Source organism: Podarcis melisellensis (assembly GCF_964234715.1).
Source record: "Podarcis melisellensis genome assembly, chromosome: 9".
Classification (NCBI taxonomy): domain Eukaryota; kingdom Metazoa; phylum Chordata; class Lepidosauria; order Squamata; family Lacertidae; genus Podarcis; species Podarcis melisellensis.
In genome coordinates, this window is record NC_138541.1 from 15,558,514 (window position 1) to 15,583,688 (window position 25,175).

At 44.9% G+C, this 25,175-nt stretch overlaps 1 protein-coding gene across 4 annotated transcripts in view; it reads left to right on the forward strand.

Annotated features, from left to right (window-relative positions):
• The window catches only part of HERC3 (HECT and RLD domain containing E3 ubiquitin protein ligase 3), a 53,805-nt gene extending 31,386 nt beyond the window's left edge, over positions 1–22,419 (forward strand). For 2 of the 4 annotated variants that reach the window (XM_081924859.1, XM_081924860.1), the window contains exons 11-25: positions 619–681; positions 2,251–2,362; positions 3,437–3,626; positions 4,574–4,737; positions 6,218–6,331; positions 8,352–8,375; positions 8,462–8,551; positions 9,154–9,324; positions 10,436–10,579; positions 13,242–13,408; positions 14,180–14,246; positions 15,158–15,240; positions 16,413–16,596; positions 18,536–18,638; positions 20,373–22,419. In XM_081924859.1, the coding sequence (XP_081780985.1) occupies positions 619–681; positions 2,251–2,362; positions 3,437–3,626; positions 4,574–4,737; positions 6,218–6,331; positions 8,352–8,375; positions 8,462–8,551; positions 9,154–9,324; positions 10,436–10,579; positions 13,242–13,408; positions 14,180–14,246; positions 15,158–15,240; positions 16,413–16,596; positions 18,536–18,638; positions 20,373–20,581 (1,885 nt within the window). In that variant the 3' untranslated portion in view covers positions 20,582–22,419. The remainder of the gene's footprint in view (positions 1–618; positions 682–2,250; positions 2,363–3,436; positions 3,627–4,573; positions 4,738–6,217; positions 6,332–8,351; positions 8,376–8,461; positions 8,552–9,153; positions 9,325–10,435; positions 10,580–13,241; positions 13,409–14,179; positions 14,247–15,157; positions 15,241–16,412; positions 16,597–18,535; positions 18,639–20,372) is intronic. The other 2 variants (XM_081924861.1, XM_081924862.1) reach the window with 1 other exon arrangement.
• The last annotated feature ends 2,756 nt before the right edge of the window (positions 22,420–25,175 follow it).

Below are 25,175 nucleotides of genomic sequence, written 5' to 3' on the forward strand. Positions count from 1 at the left end.
AGCAAGGAAATTCTAGGCACTTGTTTTTTTGGGGCGCCAGAGGAAGCGACTTAACTTTTACAAATACTTCACGATCTTCAAGTGAGGGCTAGTTAACTAGTTCCCCAAACCTGGTGAAAAAGGTTCAGTGGGTAGGGGAGCTGCTGCTGTCTGGATTTCTGTTATGGACTCCTCTGCATCACACGGATAATTTTCACCCTGTCTTCAGAGGTCTCCAGCAACATTTGTCAGTGACCCTGAAGATACCCTTCCAGGGTTGGGCAGGTGGAATCCATGCTTTGAGTTGTTCGATTCAGTACTCCTGAGGCATGACACAATTGTCCCATGCTGAAGCTGCCTCAGTCAGCCTCCACAAGGTTGACAGTATTGAGGCTGGGTTTGGAATTCCCTTTCTCGCGCAACTCCAAAGGGAGAACGGGCCACCTGATGTCATAGTGACATCACAAGACTGACAGCTGGGCAGCCAACCTCCACAGATGTCACTTAGGCTACCCCAGCTGGCTCCATGATGATTTCACCTTGGAGCAACAGAACTCAAAAAGTAAATACACTATGTGAAAAACAACAGCGTGGCCATATAACCCATGTCTCTCTCTCTTCTTGTCCCTCCACTCTAAGCAGTGAGGTTGTGCAGATCCTGTCCTCGGCTGCCTGCTGGAACGGGAGCTTCTTAGAAAAGAAGTAAGTGCCTTAAACTTACGTAGGGCAGGAGGAAACACCCTCTGATGTCTTCCAGGCTTAGTCCCTGCAGTGGGGACTCTTGATCAAGCAGATGTAAAGCAGGTGGCCAATGAGGTTTCAGTCTGTGAGGGCCTGTGTGGTCTAGTGGTCTGAGTGTGGGACTAGGACCTTGGAGACCTGGGTTCAAATCCAGAGAGCTCACTGTGTGACCTTAGGCCCAACCATCATCTCTTAGCCGTTAACCTATGTCACAGGGTTGTTGTGAAAATAATATGGAGATGGGGAGAGCCATGTTTTTGCCAGGAGGGGGTGGGGAAGGTGAGAATTATTATTTTTTAAGCAATAAGAAGAAGAAGAAGTTGGTAGCTTCCTGACCAAGGAGGGTGGAGGCATAGAAGAGAGAAAAAGGCTCGGACCCCCAAGACTAGCCGTTCTGTGAATCCTAGTGATGGTTACATAAGAGGCCTCACAGCCCAGGGCCAAACATGTGGAGGGGAGGAGGGACACTGCCTGACCCTTTATGTAAGATTTTTGATGGCTGATGCAGGCATAGAAAAAGCTCCCTGGCTGAACTTGCATCCTGTCAGAACCAATTCTGTGTGCTGGCTCTGTACCGTTAGGATAACATGATCCTCTAGGCGCCTTGGAAGGAACCTTCTCGGGTCCATTGTCTGTGTTGTTATGGCAATGGTAGCTAAGCTTTCAGGGGCTACGTTTAGCTCTCTCTGCATCCTATGGGCTTTTAGCAGTCAACTGGCAAATACGATACGTGGTTTAAACGGAGCTTCTTCCCCAAGAGGGCACCTGATGTTGCAGCCTTGGCAGCTAACTCAGCAGCATGTTTGTGCAAGGGGAAGAATTTGTGGTTGGCGTTTGGAGCACTGACATGCTCACGGAACACCTGTAAAATGCTACAGACATTGTTTGTGATGTAACGTCTTAAGAGCGTGTTAAGCTGCTGGGTTTTTTTCCCTTTTACTAGAAAGATTGCAGGTCTTTTGCCTGCTGCTGTTTATTAGATCACTGGGTGTCGTCTTTCCTCGCTTCACATCAGCTAGAGAACCTCCAGCTGGATCTAGCAAATGCCCACCTAATCTATCACCCTTTCCGCCATCATCAGATATTTCCAAAAAGCTAATAAATTGGCATGAAAGCAATACCCATTCTTTGCAATTGGTATTCCTTTACAACTGGTATTCAGTTGACAAATTGCCGCTGAATCTAGAATCTGCACATGGCTGCTAAACAAGCTGTGGTTTTATACAGCTCCCACAGTTAATAAGGGGCAGTCAAATTCCGTGGAAAGAATGCTAAAATTCTGCTGGGTGACAGAATTCTGCTGAGAGAAGTGCATGTCCCTTGCGTGGTTGTAAGTTGCTCGTTGGTCTTGCTGATACTCCTGATAAGGATTCATCTTCAACATAATAGGAAGTTTGTATGAGCAACTATTAATTACAGAGTTTGGAGCTGCGTATAGCTTAAGTAGCTCAAACGTTAATAATTACTGTTTGTAAATACATTGCACGCCAGGAATATTTCTGTCTCTCAATTTTCATTTTCATTTTGTAGAATAGATGAACATTTTAAAACGAGTCCCAAAATTCCAGGGGTCGACTTGAATTCCACCAGACTGATGTTTGATAAGCTGATGACGTCCCAGCATTCCATCTTGCTTGACCAGGTGCAGACTTCAAAGGCGTTAAAGTTTTTAAGCTTTCTGCTTTGTACAGAGCTTTTGGGAGGAGCTCATGAGAAAACTCGTAAGAGAGCAAAGCCACAACCTGTTCATTAGTATGACTCAGTACCATCCTAAGGACATGCCTTGGCAAACATCTTGCAGGTCCCCCCCTTCATGTGCAAAATACAAAACATTTTGCCTCAAATGCATGTTTGAAACCTGGATGCTGTTTCTCCTGATGAAGCCAAACTTTCCCAGCTTGGAATACAGTGGTACCTCGGGTTAAGTACTTAATTCGTTCCAGAGGTCCGTTTTTAACCTGAAACTGTTCTTAACCTGAAACACCATTTTAGTTAATGGGGCCTCCAGTTGTCGCCGCGTTGCCAGAGCACGATTTCTGTTCTCATCCTGAAGCAAAGTTCTTAACCTGAAGCACTATTTCTGGGTTAGAGGAGTCTGTAACCTGAAGCGTATGTAACCCGAGGTACTACTGTACGATGTGCAGTCACAAGCCAGATCTAAACGCTCCCAAATCTGAGCATGGTTTGTTGTACAGTGGTAGCTCAGGTTACATATGCTTCAGGTTACATACGCTTCAGGTTACAGACTCCGCTAACCCAGAAATAGTACCTCGGGTTAAGAACTTTGCTTCAGGATGAGTACAGAAATCATGCTCCGGCGGCAGCAGCGGGACACCCCATTAGCTGAAGTGGTGCTTCAGGTTAAGAACAATTTCAGGTTAAGAATGGATCTCCGGAACGAATTAAGTACTTAACCCGAGGTACCACTGTAGTTGTTTGCCATGACACCACAGCCCTCCCTGTCACTTTCCCTCCTTTCTTCCCAAAACCAAACTCCACCACCTACTTTGGAGATCACTAAGTTTCACCATGACTTTGTAGAATTCCAAATACACCGGTTGAGTCTCCACTTCTGGAGGCCTGCCGAAATTGCTCCTGTTGTGACTGGTTCATAAACTTGGGTTGGCTCCATAGTGCCAGAGTTGAGCTGAAACAAGCCTTTGTGGCTGCAGTAGAGCAATGTTTTGAGCCTCATTTCTTTCCCCCCTCTTTGCAGATCCTGAAGAGCTTCGAAAGCTTTTTGATCCCAGGGCTGCCCAGTTCCCCACCGGATGTTGAAGCCATGAGAATCTACCTGATTCTCCCAGAGTTCCCGCCGTTTCAAGACTCAAAGTACTACGTCACCTTAACGCTTCCCTTGGCGATGGCGATTCTGCGTCTGGACAGGAACCCCAGTAAAGTCTTAGGTGGGAGATGCACACCAAGGTCCCCCCTTCCCTGTTCTTCACACCACTTTTGCTCTCCTAAATTGCTGTGGCCATTAACTATGCTTGTAGGGTTGATGGGATTTTTAACATCCAGGGGTCCAGTTTCCCCCCATACCTGGTGTAAAGCGACTGCCTGTGGGATTCAAGGCGTATTCAGCCACACTACCATAAAGTAGGGATGAGGAACCTGCGGTCCTCCAGATATTGCCGAGCTGCAACTCTCGGCACCCATGCCATCAGCTGTCTTTTTGTCAAATGTGATGCTTGACAAAGACCAGGGACCTTTTTGCACTACTTACCCGTATTTTTCGCTCTATAAGACGCACCAGACCACAAGACGCACCTAGTTTTTGGAGGAGGAAAACGAAAAAAAATATTCTGAATCTCAGAAGCCAGAACAGGAAGAGGGATCGCTGCGCAGTGAAAGCAGCAATCCCTCTTGCTGTTCTGGCTTCTGGGATAGCTGCACAGCCTGCATTCGCTCCATAAGACGCACACACATTCCCCCTTACTTTTTAGGAGGGAAAAAGTGAGTCTTATAGAGCAAAAAATACGGTATTTGGGAATATAAGGCTCATGCAGTTCAGTGGGATTTGCTCCTTAAGTGAACATGCTTAAGATCTGTAGGAATGCATTTATAAAACTGCAAATCTGACCCCATTCATATGCTGGGATTTTAGTGTTTACAAATGGTATAGGCATCATGTGTTGGTGGTTCTTCCCTCTCCCCCAAGTAAATATGCCTGTTAATAGGCTTATAATGCTCCTGAAGCCTTGGAGGTTTTTAAGCAGAGGTTGGATGGCCATCTGTCATGTATGATCTAGTTGAGATCTGTCATGTTTGATCTAGATGACGCTCTCTTTCCAACTACGATTCTATGATTAAGCTTATAGCTACATGTTTTGCTTTGTGTAACCCTGTTTAGATAACTGGTGGTCTCAGGTATGTCCAGGGTACTTCTTGAGGCTGGTGGATCTCTATAAAGGTGCCGTGGTTTACCTCTTGAACGGAAGAAAAACATTATTGATCCCTGTCTTGTATGGCAGTTACATCACAGCCGCACTCAAGCTTCTGGAGAAACTTCATAAAGTAAGGAGACTGCGGTGGTTGTGTCCCTGTGCAGAGTGGCCGTTTTCGCACGGCATGCCAAACCACCATTTAACTTTACACGAATCGAGCCTCTGTGAGCCTGAGCAAGACTCACAAACACCCCATCCCCTCTCCTGCTTATTTCCCGGAGGAGAAATAAACCAGGGTTCCGTTTCACTTCTCCTGTCTTGCCAGGAGCACACATGAATCAGGAATTGTGGTTTAGCAAGCAAGCCAACTTCAAAACCCGTTGGTTTCGTTTGATGTAATTTGAGCCACATTTTATGGCTTGCACATAATGGTCAGCCAAGAATCTATGAAAGCAAAACGGAATCCTGCTTTGTTCCTCTTCCTAGCAACCCAGGAAGAGGGAGGGGAAGGGGAAGCGGGTGTGCAAGGCAAGCCCTTTGCATGGGCTCCTTAGAAAACGGAGCCAATTGTTGGTTCATCTAGCTCCACTGATTGGCAGTGGCTCTCCACAATTTCAGACAGAGCCCTCTCTGGAAGTGCCATGGATTGAACTTGGGATCTTCTGCATGCAAAACATGTTAGTAATCACAATTTCCATGTGTTAACCTACCCTTCACTATTAATTCCAAGAGTTTGGGGCCGGGGGTGTTGCAGCAATTTAAAACCAAAGCATTAAAAACAGTTCAAAACAAGTTACAGTCCCAGGAATAGGGTGGGCCCTCAAATCACCTATCTCAGGTGTCAAAAGTCAAGGTAAAGAGGTGTTTCTTCCACTATTGCATGCTCTACCACTGAGGCTCAGCCCTTCCCTTTTCCTGCTAGTGTTAACAGTGTTAAACAATGGTGTTGCCTTTTATGCAAATGCTGTCAACATGCGCAGTGGAAGTTTGTCCTTGTGCTGGGCCCTTTTGGTGTCTAGGCTCAGACCACACCTTGTTTTGATGTACAGTGGTACCTCTAGATACGAAATGGATCCGTTCTGGAGCCCTGTTCGCATCTAGAAGCAAACGTAACTAGCGACAGCACGTCTGCAAACAAGTGTGTTGCTTTTCGCCGCTTCTGCGCATACGCATGTCATTTTGAGCGTCTGCGCATGCGCAAGCTGCAAAACCCAGAAGTAACGCGCTCTGTTACTTCCGGGTTGCCGCGGAGTGCAACTCGAACATGCTCAACTCAAAGCATATTCAACCCGAGGTATGACTGTACAAAGGTTGTGGTTTGTTTTGCCTGTGTGTGCCCTTGTAGGCTCTTCTGCAAATGTTAAATCTCCCTTGCTTTCATTATGCACCTAGTTCTGTGCACTGGGCTTGTGTTGACCACTCATTCCTCTGCTGAGACCTTTATGTTCTCGATGTTCCTTCTATTCCTAAACTTGTTCAGCACGTGTCTGTACTAGTTCTGCTTGTACCTGACTTAAATGTTGGGTTTTCGTGCCGTTTTGTTCGAGGGAGCTGGTTATTATTCTCTGCTTCTTCAAAGAACTGTTTCCTTCCTTCCTTTCCCAAATCAGGTAAATCAGAAAGTAAAACACGTAGAATATGACAAGTTTTATATCCCAGAGATTTCCAGTCTGGTGGATATCCAGGAAGACTACCTGATGTGGTTTTTGCATCAAGCTGGGATGGTAAGAGGTGTCATGCAATTGCTTGTGAGGGGAGGGAACAATCCAGGGTTTGCAGCTGTAAAGCTATGAGCGTTGTGTCACGGTACAAATGCAAATTCCGCAATCGTTATAGGCTTTTAATGTAAGTGGCCAGCGTGCATATTTAGCTTGTTTTCAAGATTTGGATGTCCAGGAAACCTGGAAGGTTTAGGGATTATGTGGTCTCCCAGTAGGATCCAAGAGAGACGGGTTGATGTGGACATTAGAGACGAAGTGGTAGATGGCAAAGAGGAAAGAATGGTTGTTCAGGATATTGAAATCCCATGTGGAACCTTAAACTTGAGCTCCAAGTCTGTTTTCAGATCATTCTCCCCACAAGGGCTATAGAAGCCGGGGGTTTTTCTGTTTTTTCCATTTTTTTAAAGAAAAAAAAACAGCAATATTCTCAAAATAGAAAGTGTTTGTGTGTATAGGATATCTGTACATGCATGCATGTAAAAATATCTCCAGTGTATGTAGTATAGAAACCAGGTGGGCTGCTAGGCTGTTTGGTGCAAACCACGACCATCTTTCCCATGTTTGGCATCCCATATGCTCTCAGGTAGGGGACGCGGGTGGCGCTGTGGGTAAAAGCCTAAAAGCAGTTTGAAAGCACCCCTGGGTGCAAGTAGATAAATAGGGACCACTTACTGGCGTGAAGGTAAACAGTGTTTCCGTGTGCTGTGCTGGCTCGCCAGATGCAGCTTTGTCACGCTGGCCACGTGACCCGGAAGTGTCTCCGGACAGCGCTGGCCCCCGGCCTCTTAAGTGAGATGGGCGCACAACCCTAGAGTCTGTCAGGACTGCCCCGTACGGGCAGGGGTACCTTTACCTTTACCTTTATGGTCTCAGGTATGGGAAACTTCAAGATGCAGCTAAAAATGCAGTTAATGGCCAAGATCCAAAGAACTGCAAGATTAGTTGTGCGTCCCGTGGACCTTTTAGAAGTGTGTTCTTGAGCAGCAGCTTCCTCCCCAACCCCAGTGTTGCATGACAAACCTTCCTTTGAATGGGGGGACGGTGAGGCACTGGGAACTGAAGGAGAGACACCCTCCTGTTGGAGTAGAGGCCAGAGGAGAAGCCTAGGGCATTGGGTAGGAGAGAGTCCCTAACCAGCAGGTGAGGTGAGGTGATGGTGGAACTCTGAGTCTTAAGACAAGAGCCCTGAGCCAAAAGCAGGGTGGGGAGCGAACAAAAAGATGTGGGAGAAATGGAAACACAGAAGGATTTGTCTGTGAAAGGAACACTGGACCCTAAATAAAGTATATCCGGCACTTCTCTAACAGGTTCTGTTCATTCTTGGTTCGGGGGGCATGAACCAACCTTCTCTACCAAATGGGTGGGGTGGGGCCTAGAGCCACTACTCCACAGAGAGGCAGCATGTGTGTGCATGTAGTTCGCAAACCACGAAAAGACCCATGAAATGGGCCAGCCTTTGCTTTAATCTAGTGCATGGGTAGGCAAACTAAGGCCCTGGGGGCCAGATCTAGACCAATCGCCTTCTAAATCCGGCCTGCAGATGGTCCGGGAATCAGTGTGTTTTTACATGAGTAGAATGTGTCCTTTTATTTAAAATGCGTCTCTGGGTTATTTGTGGGGCATAGGAATTCATTAATTCCCCCTCCCCCCAAAATAGTCCTGCCCCCCACAAGGTCTGAGGGACAGTGGACCGGCCCCCTGCTGAAAAAGTTTGCTGACCCCTGATCTAGTGCTTATGGTGTCGGACTTTGACAGACGAGCCACATATCTTATTGGGGGTGGGGTCAGCCACCCCCATTATCCGCCCCTACCCTACATCATAGGGTTGTTGTGAGAACATAGGCTACCCTTTGGGGGAAGGATAGGATTAAAATGTAACTGATAGTACTGCTCTAAGTAAAAGCTCACACATTATTCATATTCTCTCTCTCTCTCTCTCTCTCTCTCTCTCTCTCTCTCTCTCTCCCTCCCTCCCTCCCTCCCTCTCTGTCTTGCCTCGCCTCGCCCTTCTCCTCCTCCCCAGAAAGTCAGACCATCAATTATGCAGGTAACCATTCCAATTACTCTTGCCAAAGTAGTTCTCAGCAGAGGCCCAGGCTGCCACCGCTAAATTGAACTGCTCCTACTTTCCAGGATGCCGTGACTCTGTGCTCTTACCCTTTCATCTTTGATGCGCAAGCCAAGACCAAGATGCTGCAGACGGATGCTGAGCTGCAGATGCAGGTAGGCAGCCAGCTCTTCTCTTTCTGCCAATCCCAGCCGTTTTAATCCATGCATTTATTTATTAACATATTTTCTGCACTGACCTTTGTATTATGAAAAGCATTAATCAAACCCTTGCAACAACAAGGAAAACGTCACAGCAGAATGAAAGTAGTATCAATTTTTGGGGCGACTTTTTTCCTTTTTGGGGGGGGGGAATTAAAAAATGGGATGCCAGATTTCCTACTGGCTCTTGATCTTCAATAACTTTTGCAAAATCTGTGCGGGAGGCACACAGCACACCCTTCCCCAGTCCTCCAACGTGGATATTTTTAGCAGGGAAATAGGCACTCTTCGTGGCCCAGTCAAGATTTTTCCAAACACTAGGAAGGGGCAAAGCCAGTTAGGAGGGCATCCTTGCAAAGCAGCTGGTTTTACAGGAATGTTGTTTTCAGGAGGCAATGCAGTGTCACTTCTACCCCCTGCCCAAAGCGAATTGCCAGTAAACCCTGTTTCCACAGGTACCACTTCCTCTACGCCGGGAAAGGAGAACCAAGGGGCTCAGTGCATTTGTTGTTGTTGCTGCTGCTGCTGCTCTTGACTTTTGTATGTGGTTTTTATAGGTGGCCATCAGTGGGGCGAATCTGCAGAACGTTTTTATGCTCCTCACCCTGGAGCCCCTCTTGGCTCGAAGCCCCTTCCTGGTTCTCCATGTTCGTAGGACCAACTTGGTTGGCGACGCCTTGAGGGAGTTGAGCATCCATTCGGATATTGACTTGAAAAAGCCTCTGAAGGTAAGGCCCTGTGGCAGTTCCTCGCTGCAATAGCTTGTTTGGTGTTTGGGCCTAGTCCTCCTCAGTGAGGCACTAAATCTGTATCACTTGAGGCTGAAAGTGGCCACTCACGCAATGGAGTGCATTTGTTGTTTAGTTGTTTAGTCGTGTCTGACTCTTCGTGACCCCATGGACCAGAGCATGCCAGGCACTCCTGTCTTCCACTGCCTCCCACAATTTGGTCAAACTCATGCTTGTAGCTTTGAGAACACTGTCCAACCATCTCGTCCTCTGTTGTCCCCTTCTCCTTGTGCCCTCCATCTTTCCCAACATCAGGGTCTTTTCCAGGGAGTCTTCTCTTCTCATGAGGTGGCCAAAGTATTGGAGCCTCAGCTTCAGGATCTGTCCTTCCAGTGAGCACTCAGGGCTGATTTCCTTAAGAATGGATACGTTTGATCTTTTTGCCGTCCATGGGACTCTCAAGAGTCTCCTCCAGCACCATAATTCAAAAGCATCAATTCTTCGGCGATCAGCCTTCTCTATGGTCCAGCTCTCACTTCCATACATCACTACTGGGAAAACCATAGCTTTGACTATATGGACCTTTGTTGGCAATAAGTCTCTCCACATAGAGAAATTGCCTAATCTACTGAGGCCTTGCTCCAAGTTTCCCAAAGCAAAGCATACTGAGGTTTGTTCATAATTCTCTGGGTGCTGCTCCAAACACATTAAGACAATAGGCAATAATAGCCATACATTTAAAGTAGTATCATACCGCTTTAAACACCCAAAGGATTCTGGGAACTGTAGTTAAGGATGCTGAGAGTTGTTAAGAGACACCCCTGTTTCCCCACAGAGCCACAATTCCCAGAGCGGTTTAACAATCAGTCTCTCTTCCCAGGGAACTCTGGGAATTGTAGTTCTGTGCTTGGGGAATAGGAGGTCTCCTAACAACTCTCAGTACCCTGGGCAAACTTCAGCTCCCAGAATTCTCTGAGGGAATCCTCTTCTGCTTAAAATGGTATCATAGTGACTCATTGAAATTGGTGGGCGTAAGTCTATTGGATCTGCTTGGAGTATGGCTCAGTTGGCTGTTGCAATTGCTGAAGCTCCATTTTGGGCGTTGTGGCAGGTGATCTTTGACGGCGAGGAGGCGGTTGATGCTGGCGGCGTCACAAAGGAGTTCTTCCTCCTGCTGCTGAAAGAGCTCCTGAATCCCATCTATGGGATGTTCACCTCCTACCCTGAATCGAACCTACTGTGGTTTTCGGATACCGTAAGTGTGCTTGGTTTATGCACTCACAAACTGTTTGCCACGGATCCCGCTTAGCTTGGTGCAGGGTGGATTTGATTTAAATCAAATCAATTTAAATCAGTAGTCAGTAAGACTTGATTTAAATCACTAGTCAATAAGACTTGATTTAAATCATTATTATTTTTTTACAGAAAGACTCATTCTTTCTGGTATAATCTTAATATTTACAACCAGATGAAGGTTTCATTTTTGGAATAATAAATTTTCAGAGTAGTTTTTACAGTTCTATCAAAAATTACTGATTTTGTTATACTATTAGCAATACATGGACAAATAATTATGAAATTATTGTGAGGTTTAATAAGTTAAATTTATATTAGGACAACGTTTCTGCTGCACTTTATTGGAAGGAGGAAAAAAATCATTTCAATAGTAACAATTTATATAACTAAAACAATAACATTATAGCATATGAATCCATGTTTGTTAACTTATGCAGTTAATGATTTTTTTTTAATACAGAAACCTTAGACTGAGTTTTAGCACACATGAAAAACTTAAAACAAATCCTTGTTTCCTGATGAATAGCCTTTGGACTATAATGTAACTTAAATAGAAAACTATTTTTAGAAAGATTTTCACTCCCAAAGCATTTTATTTTAAAAATCCGATTTATATATATATATATATATATATATATATATATATATATATATATATATATATGCTTTCGTAGATTTTCACGGGTACAGGAATGCAGGTTTTGGTGTCCTCGGGTGTCTTCCCGTGTAAAAGTTGGGGTGTCTAGGCGACGTTTCGACGAGGTCTCACTCGTCATCTTCAGGCTGGTGCTTTCGGCTTCTTGTTACTGGAACAGAGCAGGATCTCAGTGTTTGAGTTCCTATAAATACTGTTGAGGGGGTGTGGTGTACAAAAAACCTGATGGCTCCCTAGGACACACTATCTACCGGAAAAAAACACACACCAACCGCTACTTACATGCACAATCACACCACCACCCTGCACAAATAAACTCCGTAACCAAGACTCTCATCTCCAGAACCAAACGCCTGGCTGACAAAGACCACTTGACAACTGAGTTACAGAATCTCTCAAATGTGTTAATTGCCAATGGATACCAGCAAAACAGGGTTACGAAGCTAATCCAAAAAGAAACACCCCCCAAAAACCAAGACACAGAAGAAAACAATGGCATGGCCCTCCTTCCTTATATCAAGGGCACTACAGATAAAATTAGCAAAATCCTCCATAAACACAATATCAAAACAGCCTTTTGCACCAACCAAAAAATAGCCAATATCCTCAGAAACCCCAAGGATAAAATCCAGTTGGAAAACCAAGGGGTCTATGAAATACCCTGCAAAGTCTGCCCAGCCACGTACATTGGACAAACAAACAGACGAATAAATGCACGTATCGCAGAACACAAGAATGCCGTCAAAAAAGAAGAAAAAACTTCCTCTCTTTTCCAACACATGAAAGAAACAGGACACGAAATTAATTTTGCAGATTCCAAATTGCTCTTTAACATGGAACATCACCACAAGAGAATAATCATGGAAGCCATCGAGATAGAGAAACACCCTCACAACATGAACAAGCGTGACGACACATCCTGCTTGCCAGACATCTGGAAATTAGCCCTCCCCACAAAAACTGACACCAGATCCAGAGGCACACAGAACGCCATCACCAATCAACCACACCAGACCCAAACCCAGACCCTCTCCACAGATAAATTACAGACACCATCCAGTAGCCAAACCATGGTGGCACCTCCGGATGCTGCACCCCCCTGCAATCCCTACACAGATCTGGCTGACACAGGCCACAAAACCACAGCTCGCCCCTATACACGAAGCCAAGCCAGAGCACAACTAAGTGCAGTACAGCCATCTTCTCAGAAAAACTCTTCACAAAGTTCAAGAGGTCAAGACACAAGACTTTAGCAACTAATCCACACCTAATGACCCACCTAAGTGGTACTCAGGATATCACTCAAGAAATCACTCAAGATATCCCTCAAGTAATTAAGGAACAAAAGAAGAAAAGGCACACTAGCCTGGGAACTTCCTCTCTGCCCAGAACATTGGAGGCTATACACCACACCCCCTCAACAGTATTTATAGGAACTCAAACACTGAGATCCTGCTCTGTTCCAGTAACAAGAAGCCGAAAGCACCAGCCTGAAGATGACGAGTGAGACCTCGTCGAAACGTCGCCTAGACACCCCAACTTTTACACGGGAAGACACCCGAGGACACCAAAACCTGCATATATATATATATATATATATACCGTATTTTTTGCACCATAACACTCACTTTTTTCCTCCTAAAAAGTAAGGGGAAATGTCTGTGCGTGTTATGGAGGGAATGCCTACGGGTGGCATGCCTACGGATTTTCCTCCTCTAAAAACTACGTGCGTGTTATGGTCGGGTGCGTGTTATAGAGCGAAAAATACGAGATATATATATATATATATATATATATATGTTTAAAATCACTTATTTTTATTCACCCTGGCTTTGGTGCAGTTTGGAGACTCACAGCCTGGGTGTGGTGTGTGTGGATTGTTAGCCGCTTTCCAGATCTAAACCTTTCTAGCTCCTCGCTGACGCTTTCCTCCTGCTAACTAGTCCTTTTCTTTGTGTGTCCGAAGTGTTTTGTAGAGCACAATTGGTTCCACCTGATTGGCATCGTCTGCGGTCTGGCCATATACAACTTCACTGTTGTGGATCTTCACTTTCCATTGGCTCTCTACAAGAAACTCTTGAATGTGAAGCCGTGCTTGGAAGACTTGAAGGAGCTTTCGCCCACAGAAGGAAGGTAGAAAGTATTGGAATTATGTCTTCCTGTCCGCTTCGCAATTGGCCTAGATTGAATTTGGCAATGGCACTTTAATAAAATTGGGGCAGTCCTGTGGGTTGCGGATGGAAGGCAGGATGTGTCTCTGTTATGAGGGGAAAAAGCAAACCATTGGAAGAAAGAATACACCTATGTTTTCATCCTTCTCCAATGAGAATATTTCGTGTTGGAGTTCTGTTGCCCCAAACCGATATTTGTGTTCCTTTTGGGGATGAGAATTTTTATTTTTCATTATGCCCATTGGAATAAAAAGCAAAACAAAGTCATACAAAGCATGATATTTACAAAACAGAAAATAATGTGTGAGGTTGAAAGCCTTCCTGAAACCTACCATTTTTACGTGCTATAAATAATCTATATACTTATACAACGTGAAACTGTTTGGGTGTGGCTCTTTGAGTTCTTATCATATATCCATCAGTTAAGAATTCTGCATTTGACATACTCTATATTTTACACTGTTTTAACGTAACTGTGGAAGATTCCAGTATGCAGCAGTGTTTTATTTTTCTCGCAACCGTTAATGAACAAATAATTCAAATTGAAACTCTCTCCTGTAACTTTTTTTGGGATCAGATTGTATTTTTTGGCCCACTTTCCTCAATTTCATCCTAAAATTTGATACCATAAATCCTTAATAGCAGGGCAAGGAAGAGGGTGTGTCTCAGATTTAGACTTTTTCTTCTCTCCTAACCTCTTTCTGCCTTTACGTTTCCTTTACCTTATTTCTAGGAGTCTTCAACAGCTCTTAGATTACCCTGGGGATGATGTTGAAGAGACATTCTGCCTATATTTCACGGTAAGACCATCTACCTGTCTGTCTCTTGCGTTTACCTTATTTTCCCGTGTATAACATGACCCCATGTATAAGACGAGTCCTATTCTGGGGAGCACCAAAATAAGAAATCAGTATTTTAAAGTGAGCTGAAAAAGTTGATTGAGCTTTTTTTTTTAATAAGGTCGACCAAAAGGTTTTTACCTTTTTGGGGGGGAAATAGGCTAGGTTGATTAGGCTGAGAGACAGCAACTGGCCCAAGGTCACACAGTGAGCTTGATGGCCGAGTAAGGAATTGAACCACGGTCTCTCATGCCCTCTTTCGACACTCTAACCGCTACACCATGCTGTCAGAGGAACACCCATTTTTGAGGGTGTACGTCTTGGCTCAGATCCATGTTCATGAAATGGACACCACAGAGAAGGTTTAGCTGCATTTTGATGTCGATGGAAGTTGAGCTCATTTGATTTTAATCTGGATTGTGCCTCATTGGCTACAATCCAGCGGTATGCCAAGGGCGTGTAAACGTGGTCAGATATAAACTGTACATTGCTCTCAGAGTGGTAGAGCGTGCGACTCTTGATCTCAAGGTCATGAGTTCGAGTCCTGAATTGGGCAAAAGATTCTTGCATTGCAGGGGATTGGACTAGATCAGCCTTTCTCAACCTGTGGGTCCCCAGATGTTGTTGAGCTACAACTCCCATCACCCCTAGCTAGCAAGGCCAGAGCTCAGGGATGATGGGAGTTGTAGTCCAACAACATCTGGGGACCCACAGGTTGAGAACCGCTGGACTAGATGATTCCCCCATGGGTCCCTTCCCACTCTACAGTTATAGGATTTTATGTCCTTTTTTATTGTTTTAAGCTGTGTTGATGAGATACAGAATGAAGCAGTTTTGTTGTCTTTTTCTGGGTTGGGAAAACAAACAAACAGATGTGCAGAGAAAGCTATGGAGTGGCGGAGCAGAAGAACCTCATCCCTGACGGAGACAAAATTCCAGTGCAGAAAGATAACAGGTGCCTACCGTCTGATGCCTAAAGTTGCTCTCTGTGGTAATTTCACAAGTGACACAACAGGGTCCTTCATAGCGGCTGTTTTGGGATGAGCCCAGCAAGAGGACTCTGTCTTGGGCTCTTCCGATTGGGAGAATAGAAATCTTAAGAAAATAAAAGATGGAGGGGGTAGAAGTACTGTTGCGCAGGAGCCGCGAGGGACCATGCTTAAAAAAAATAACCAGACTGTGTTGGGGGAGAACAAAAAATGCAATAATGTAGAAAAGGTTCTGCCATCTGCTCTTCATCCTTCCTCATTTCCTGACATTTGGTTTGGTCCAGGGGGGGAACGCGAAACAATAAAATGGATCCAAAGTCTTTTAGATTAACACCGCACATTTTGTTCAATAATATTTGCCGTAGATTTGCATAGGCAAACATCACCCAGAGCTTGGTTTGAGGTTTCTTTTTTTCTGGAGTCTGAAAATATGATGGAAGGAGAAGGGGATGTTGGCTATTTGCAGTATGGTAGCGCTGCAGAGAGCTTGCTGGGGAGACCATGCATTAAAAAGGGACTCAGAAAGTACTTAAACAAGGTTTTAATAAGAAAAACAAAAACTCCATTTACACTAAAAATATTAACAACAAACCAGACCCAACCACCAACTCATCCCCCAGAGTAATGGGAGAACTAGGTGCTGCTCTTTATATACTACACCCAATTGCCAGCCCAGCTTAATCAGTACAACTCAGCAGCACCTGCTATGTTTCACAGCTGTAAAGCTGGGTCTCGTTATCTTGCTCTGGCCCCTTAAAGACATACACATCGGGTGGAACAATGATGAACCTTTACATTTAAAGAAACCATTTAACAGGGGAATTCCCCCCCCCCCCAGCTGGTTCATGCAGTTGACCACTGTGGGAAGAGGGTGCTGGACTAGATGGGCCTAACTAGCCTGATCCTGCAGGCATTTGTTATGTTTTTAATTTTTAAAATCCTGTGCCGAAGTAGTGCAGATTGTAAATGTGCTTTTGCAATGTAAATGCATTTTATGAAACGCGTGTGATCTTCCAAACAACTTTTGGAAGTGGTATCCCTTTCTGTCTGGGTGGACAGTGGCTTCAGCCAACAACACCCTTATCTGCCACTGTTTGCTTCTTTGTAATGACCAGTGCTTTTTCTTTGAATCCCTCAGGGAGGAATTCGTCGACGCGTACGTTAATTACGTCTTTAACCTTTCGGTAGACGAGTGGTACATGGCTTTCTCCACGGGCTTCCTGAAGGTGTGTGGGGGTAAAGTTCTAGAAATGTTCCAGCCCACCGAGCTGAGAGCCATGATCGTCGGGAGCAGCAACTACAACTGGAAGGAACTGGAAGAGGTAAGCAGGCACACCCTTCTGTACATTTTGCCCTTCGTGAATCTAGAACTGCTACTTGTTGTGTTCCGAAGGCAAAGGAAGGATTGGACCCTGATTCATAAAATAGACACGAGGCTTGGCCAGCAAGACTCTGGGAGGAAGTGTCAATAGCCACTCCCTTGTCCAGGCATTTTTTTATTAACAAAAGAACTCTTACACAGCGTTTGTAAGAACCAATCAGATTTCCCATGAGCATTTCAAAAAATCGCCACGTGGGGACAAAGGTAGATCAGAGAAATCCTTTTAACTACAAAGAACTACTTTGAGCATGCATACATGTTTTAGGCTAAATAAACAGGAATCAAGGAGGAATGCATTTAGCAAACCCTGGAGGTCATAAACGGGCAGTAAACAGGAAAGGAAGGACGGCAAGGAAAGTCAGGCATTTACCGCCTTCTTGTAAACTCTCTTCCTGGCCCTTAAAATCTACCTAACGATTCACAAAAGCTACATCAAAGCTACCTCCTTATCTTACTTACTGAGGATGCCTGGTGAAGCAACTGGTCTGTGTACGTGACTTGTCAGGCAAGAGAAATGGGGCAGAGATGCAGGGGCTTGGATTGATCAGAAATCATGTCAAATGGCTCAAGCTCAGTCAAAGCAATGCTTTCATTGCTGACACAATGGCTTGCTTCATTTTTCATAATTCCTCATAGCAGTCCCACCTGACCACCACACTACTGTCCTGAGCAAAACCTTAATCCTTACCTTCTGAGAATCTGTCTGGCTAGGATGTGAGACCTAAGAATGCCCCCATCTTTCCCTTTATTATTTACTGTTTTCTCCATTTCTCCCCCTCACCTGTCCTCCAAAGTGTGCATGGTTCTCCCTTCTATTTTATCCTCCCAACCACGCTGCGAGGTAGGAGAGGTTGAAATATCAACCTGTTAGCTTCCTGACTTAAGTAGGCGATAGGAACCTGCACCACCTTGTTCCTAGTCTGACACTTGGGAGAATTTTGCTGAATGATTCAGTTTGTTGGAGAAAGCACCAAACACCAAACATGAAAGCAAAGCCCTTGCTCAAATGATTCTTGAAGTAAAATAATAACGAGGCTTGGTTTTGGTTGGGTTTTTTTGCAATATGCTGTGCTCAGTGCATTTTAGTGTGCTCAGTGCATCCTTTTCCACTGCCAGCCCAATCCTGTGTGTGTTTACATGGAAGTAAGTCCCACTGTGTCCAATAGGGCCGACTTCCTAGTGGGTATGTTTGGGATTGCAGCCTTACTGGAGCATCTGGAAAGCTGCAGAGGTCCTGTTCTTAAAAAGAGCATGTTGGTTCAAAATGGTTCAACATCCTCTCTGAGTGAAGAGCTGTATCAGGGGAATCAGCATCCAACAGCTTTGGAATTCAATCTGCTGCATCACTAAATTATGAAGATATTTAGAACCCTCCTGGACCAAGCTAGAGAATGCGGTTTCAGCATTTGCAACCTTCCGAGTCCTTTTACAAAGTTCAAAATATATATGCCTTTGAAAGTTATTACATTGTTCGTTTATTTGAAAGCATCTCTAAGCTTCTTAATATTTTAAAAATCTCCATGCACGATACAAAAACACAATATCCATTAAAACAAGAATATGTCCTAAGACCAATAAAATGATATAACATCAAGTTAAACAGAAATTCAAGGGACTTGTACACATAAATCAGGGTTCTATATTAATGGGTCAGGGAAAGACTGGACAGAAAGTTAAAAGTCCTTACAAGACGTCTGAAGCAATTGGTAGTTGCTGCTTTACACGTGGCAGAGGAAAGGACATTCCATAGAAGGGGCAGCAGCATAAAATGCCCATTTGGGAGTTATTGCCCTATGATGTAAGCGTTCCTACAGGTCCGTACAGGGGCAGGTGGTCTTTCAGGTTTACCATGAGTTCTTAAAACGAACCCTTTTTTACAGAGCGCAGTTTACAAAGGGGACTACTCGGCTACCCATCCAACCGTGCAAATGTTCTGGGAGATCTTTCACGAGTTTTCTCTGGAAAAGAAGAAAAAGTTTCTCTGTAAGTAATTAGTTTTGTTTCTTTAGTGCGATGGCAGTTTCCCCTTGGATTTCAGAGCAGTGATTCCGACAGTCGAAGCCAATAACTTGTCCTTGCTAGCTTAATATATACAATGGTACTTTGTGTTACGCACCGTCCCCCTTACGAATGCTGTGGGTTACGCGCTCTGCTAACCCGGAAGTAAATGCCCCTTGTTGCGAGCGGAAGCTGCGCTCCGGCGGCACGGCAGCAGCAGGAGGCACCATTAGGGAAAGCACGCCTAATGTTACGAGCGGTACAGACCTCCAGAAAAGATTAAGTTTGCAACCGGTGGTACCACTGTATGAAACACACCTGAATGTCTTCCACCAGGTGGCAGCCTTCTCTTTACCTGTTCTCTGGCACGGTGGTGAACGGAGTGAGCTGCTGAGATTGGAACTTCCTGTCCAGATCTCACTTCTGCATTGTGGTGAAGCTTTTAATCCTGGCCCTCTCTTCCTGCGGGGAATCTTCCCTTGTTCGTGGAATTTTCTCTGCAGTCGGCAATCCAAAGTGGCCAAGGAGGAGACTCAACATGTGGCTTTTGTTGAATGTGGAAAACAAGGTTTGGAGCTGCCTGTATTGGTGTTGTCACACTTAAATCTATATCCCGCTGCTTCTCCCAAAGGAGCCCATGGCAGCAAACAACACAGTAAAAACTCCACATATTTAAAATTTCTAAAAGAATAAAGCAGAAAACATTAGAAACAAATTTAAGGACAGATAACACCAAATATTGTGCCTGAACAGGCCCACTGAAACAGAATAGTTTTCATCGATTTCTTAACTTGTTCAGGAAGCAGAAAGAATGAGATGAGGGAAGAGTGTTGGTATTTTTAAAAGGGAATTGTTATAAGAAAAACAACAGAGGCCAACCAGAGAATATTAAGAAGCAAAACGGCTAGTAAGCCTGATCTTTATTAAACTGTTGCAACAGGGTGCTCACCCCACACACAGGAGCGAGGAGGAACCCATAACAATGGTGCGCAAGCCCTTATACTGTATAGACTTTTGAACTGCACCCTGTAGCTCAAGGACCCCCCCCCAATACATCATACATACATCACAGAAGGGGCGGTTTACAGCAGAATCCTGTCTGGCCGGAAACCTGTTAAAGGATTTTCCTGGACAGCCTGACCGTTCTTTGGTGATGATAAATACTTAATTCCTGAGTCCAGGTCACAGGCTCACCCTATTCATGCCTAAATGTGCCCTTTAAGGCAGGATTTGTGAGCACAGAGACAATGGGGAGGCTTTTCCCATTGCCATCCAAACTGCAGAGGAATATTTGTGGTCACTGCAAGAGTTAAAATGGCTTTAGGACTGTTTTCCTGTACTGTTTCAGACATGTGGTTTATATATTTATGTAGGTGTTTGCCCGATACATTTATGAACCTTTATTTTATATCTTAGACCTTATCTCATACCAGTAACTAACTTAGTTGGTCTCTAAGGTGCTACTGGAAGGAATGTTTTTATTTTTTATTTTATTTTGTTTCGACTACGGTAGACCAACACGGCTACCTACCTGTAACTAGAATGATATGTGCTTGGGATGGGTGAGCTTCCACTGCCTGATCCAGGATGCCTTCGAATGCCAGTTGGTGGGTCCTCAAAAGCTATTGTCCTCAGGTCTCATATCATCTGTTTGGCCACTTGGGAGAACAGGATGGCCTCTTCAGGGCTCCGCTGATGCTTTTATGTTCCCCCTTCCAGTGTTTCTGACCGGCAGCGACCGCATCCCCATCTACGGCATGTCGAGTTTGCGCATCGTGATCCAGTCCACCTCCAGCGGGGAGCAGTATTTGCCAGTGGCGCACACCTGCTACAATCTCCTCGACCTCCCCAAGTATAGCAGCAAAGAAATCCTGAGCACGAGACTCACTCAAGCCATCGACCACTATGAGGGCTTCAGCTTGGCCTGAGGGGAAGCCGCCCCCAACACAGACAATTCTTGTATAGAAAGGAAATACTGTCTTGTTTTTATTTTTGTAAGGGAAATGGGATAAAGATACTCCTTGAGATAGGGAGAGTGGGTGCGGGGAGAAGGGAAGAGCATAGGATCAAGGACCCCGCCCCCCCCAGTGAAGTCTGGTCAACGTTCCTCAGGATTTTGACTTTACTACTTTTCAAAAACAAAAATCTGTTGACACGTCTTCTTTCGTCCTACTGGCTGCCTTTTTCTTCCCATCCTTGCCCGTCCTCTGTTTAAAAATACCTTCAATATTTTGAGATGTCTCTTCACAGTTTGGAAATATAAACCTGTGTGAAAGCTTTCCTTGTCTCCACACGTACGGGTTCCCTATCACCTCTCCAATCACAGGTAATTTCTGTGGTAAAAAACAAGCGTGCTCCTTGGGTGTTCAACAGTACTGGGGAGCTAAGAAATGGATAATTTAACACACAGAAGATTAGTATGTGAATGTTTGGGCAGAAATGAAGGTTTTATGAGTTGAATTTCCTAACGTATTCTACTCCCTGTTTCCCATTGTCTACAAAAAAATGGGAGGAGGGGTAAATAATTTTACTGCCTTCTGTGTTACCAGAAGAATTTCAGGGCCTTGCGTGTAGAGGGATGGGAATGAGCAATGCTCATGAAGACCTAGGTGGCCTACCTGAATTATTTGATATTTTATGCTGTTGGGTGTTTTTTAACAGCTGTGTGTGTGTGTTTTGAAACAGAGTGATGATTCCCTGTCCCCCACCCCCCGCCATTTCAGTGATGGGATTCTCACAGCAATTCCTCTGCAAAACACACCCCATGTCTCCCTTCCCACCCCCCACTGTCTCTGCACTTGGGGTTCTTTTGCAAGGTAGTACAGAAGCCCTTTCCCAACTTCAGCCCAAGGGTGGGCAGCAGCCACCATCCTGCCCCATCAGGAATGGGATGTCCATGGCTCTCCAGATATTGGATGGACTCCAACTCCCATCTGCCCCAGCCTGCCTGGCCCAATGGTCAGGGATGATGGAACAGTGAGTCCGGCAACATCTGGAGGTCCACAGGTCCCTTATTTCTGAACTGGATGTTCCTATCTCTTGTCTTCTACAGAGAAATGCAGGTCCCTGACACACAGAGAAGCTGATGAAGCAGTTTCTAGACCCCTACCTCTTGACCCCCTACCCCAGAAGAACCCATACCCACCATAGATGTCATGATGAGCACTCTCCTCTTCCAAGGTCCATTGTTGATCTGAACTTGTGATCCTGGAGAATGGATTTATTTATATAACAAGGTGGCCTGGGCCCTGCTAAAGCTGGTTGTTTATGACCCTTCAAGTACTGCGAGAAGCGGTGGAGTGAGTTGCAACTCGGCTGTTATCATAGGGACTCTGTGCCAAACTTGATTTGACTTTTGACTTTGCTCGGCTGACATGGGCCAAGCCAGCTGGGCCGCAGGGAATGGGGGGATTCAACCCTCCACTCCCTGTTGGCAGTCCCAAGTGGCATTGTGCCCCATAGGATGCCATGTCGAATTTGGCGTTGAATCACAGTCTTCTTGGGTTGGATTGGGGCCTTGGTATTTGTCTATCCTTTGCTTAATCATAGCATCGAAACCGTATTTTGCACCTTGTGATGAAAAAGCTGTGAAGGTATCAGGGGATTTTTATTTTATTTTAAGAAAAGGAATTAACACTCTGATTTGCTGCTTGGGTAGCCAATCAGCCTCTTTCTACTACAGCGTTAAATACAGCTCTATCAGATGTTTATTTTCTATGTGTGTACATAGCCCAGTATTATGCAATAAATGTAATGTTTCCTTCAAGCGTGTTTTCACCTAAGAACAAAGGAAATTCTCGACCCCGCTTCAGAATGGTACAACTGGATGGTTATAGAACTATGATCTATAATGATGTGCTTGAACCAGAAAGTCTCAGGATTGGACAAGGCTTGGACATATGAAGACTTAACATCACAGCCACCCAGTGCTTACAGCTATTCCTGTGCATCTACCATAGATCCATGTTACAACACTTGCATGTGCAGGTAAAAGTCATTCATGGCACATAGGCCCAAGCCACATGGACATATAAACATCTAGCTTTGGGGGGGAGGTCCTGGAAACAACAAGATGGTTCAGGCCTATAGCCATTTCGATTTATGAAATCCTGAAATCCACCGAACTATTCACAACCTATGGCAAAATCAGATGGCTTTATTCCCCGCTCTGTTCAAACTTTCGATAACAGAAGCAATGGGACTTGTTAATGTCCTCTCTCCTAATCATTCTTCCATCCTGTTTGCTAGTATAAGGGGAAGATAAATAATACAGTGGTACCTCAGGTTACGGACGCTTCAGGTTACAGACTCCACTAACCCAGAAATAGTACCTCGGGTTAAGAACTTGGCTTCAGGATGAGAAAATCACGGGGCGGCGGCAGTGGGAGTCCCCATTAGCTAAAGTGGTACCTCAGGTTAAGAACAGTTACAGGTTAAGACCTCCAGAACAAATTAAGTTCTTAACACGAGGTACCACTGTATTACTATTTTTGTTATCAGGGCTCCCCCGCCCCCAGCCAGAACTCACCGGCACTCAGTTCCGGCACCTCAAGGTGGGCGCCATTGCCATTCTAAGAGAACAAGGGAGGTATTTGTGGTGAGTTCAGGCACCTCTTTTTCTAGAAAAATAGCACTGATTGTTCTTTATGAAATTTGTATACCCACCCTTCATCTGAAGATTACAGGCTGGTTCACAACATAAAAATACAAAATACATAACGAAAACAATCCACAATTAAAGTTTGTGTGAGGACCATGGACTGGATAGCTGGGGAGATTCATGTTTGTCTTGAAAGGCCCTCATGTTTCTAGCTTGATGAACGGTTGGGCGTGTGTTTGAAAATGGGTAAACAACCAGAAAGTGACTTCTCACGTGGTTTCTGGCCATTTCCCAAAGCTGGTTTTAGTGCGACTAATCCCAGAGCTAGCGTGCAATTTGCTGGCATTAAGGGAAGTTCCAGTGTAGGTTGAACTCTGTTCCTGCTTACATTCCAGTGCTGGGAAACAACACAATATCAGCAAAAGCAACGCCTTCTGCTGTTCCTCATAATACCCCCTCCTGATATGATTTGTAGAGCAGCGCAGGGGACTCGCTTTAGAAAGCATTAGTGCCGTTTGCTGTGTTATTCCAGGAAAGTTTCAGTGCACCTGAAACACAGATGCTAGTTCTAAAGCATATATATATATATATATATATGCAGGTTTTGGTGTCCTCGGGTGTCTTCCCGTGTAAAAGTTGGGGTGTCTAGGCGACGTTTCGACGAGGTCTCACTCGTCATCTTCAGGCTGGTGCTTTCGGCTTCTTGTTACTGGAACAAGAAGCCGAAAGCACCAGCCTGAAGATGACGAGTGAGACCTCGTCGAAACGTCGCCTAGACACCCCAACTTTTACACGGGAAGACACCCGAGGACACCAAAACCTGCATTCCTGTACCCGTGAAAATCTACGAAAGCATATATATATATATATATATATATATATATATATATATATATATATATATATATAAAAACACCTCTACAAAAAACATGCCAAAATGAACAGGTGAGGCTTCTAACCCACCAAGACAAAAGCTCGTTAGGTTTGCCCACAAATGATATTGCTACTGTCTAGTAAATGATGTGGGACTGAAAAGTACCCAAATTATGTTTATCCAAATCCTAATAGGATCCCCTCTCACCCATGAGCATGGCTTCAAAATATGGGCTGGAAAATACACTCCTTTTTTGCAGCTGTAATGAGCGAGGATTTGATAGTGGTGGTCAGTTAAGTGTTTTTATATACATTAGGTCTTGTAAGGTAAAGGTAAAGGGACCTGTGACCATTAGGTCCAGTCGTGACCGACTCTGGGGTTGTAGCGCTCATCTCGCTTTATTGGCTGAGGGAGCTGGCGTACAGCTTCCGGGTCATGTGGCCAGCATGATTAAGCCACTTCTGGCGAACCAGAGCAGCTCACGGAAACACTGTTTAGCTTTCCGCCAGAGTGGTACCTATTTATCTACTTTCACTTTGACGTGCTTTCGAACTGCTAGGTTGGCAGGAGCAGGGACCGAGCAACGGGAGCTCACCCCGTCGCAGGGATTCGAACCGCCGACCTTCTGATCAGCAAGTCCTAGGCTCTGTGGTTTAACCCACAGCGCCACCCGCGCCCACTTGTACCAATCCACTATTTTTTGTGTTTGCCTTTAGAAGCAGAGAGTGAGGAGAGGCAGAACTTCCAAAATGTTCAGGGAGGGACTATAGCTTGTTGGAAGAGCATCTCCTTTTCATGTAGAAACTCTCAGGATCCGCAACATTCCAATTAAAAAGGGCCAGGGAGCAGTTTCTGGGATCTGTGGAGAGCTACTGCTGAGAGAAGGTAGAGAATTCCGAGCTGGACAAATTATTTGACCTATTATAAAGCAGCTTTTTTATGTTGTTCATACCCACATATACCAAAAGAGACATCCATCATTTTAGCAAAGGGCGTTCTCACTTCTCCTCTGTCAATTTTAAGTTCTTGACATAAAATTTAATCCGGA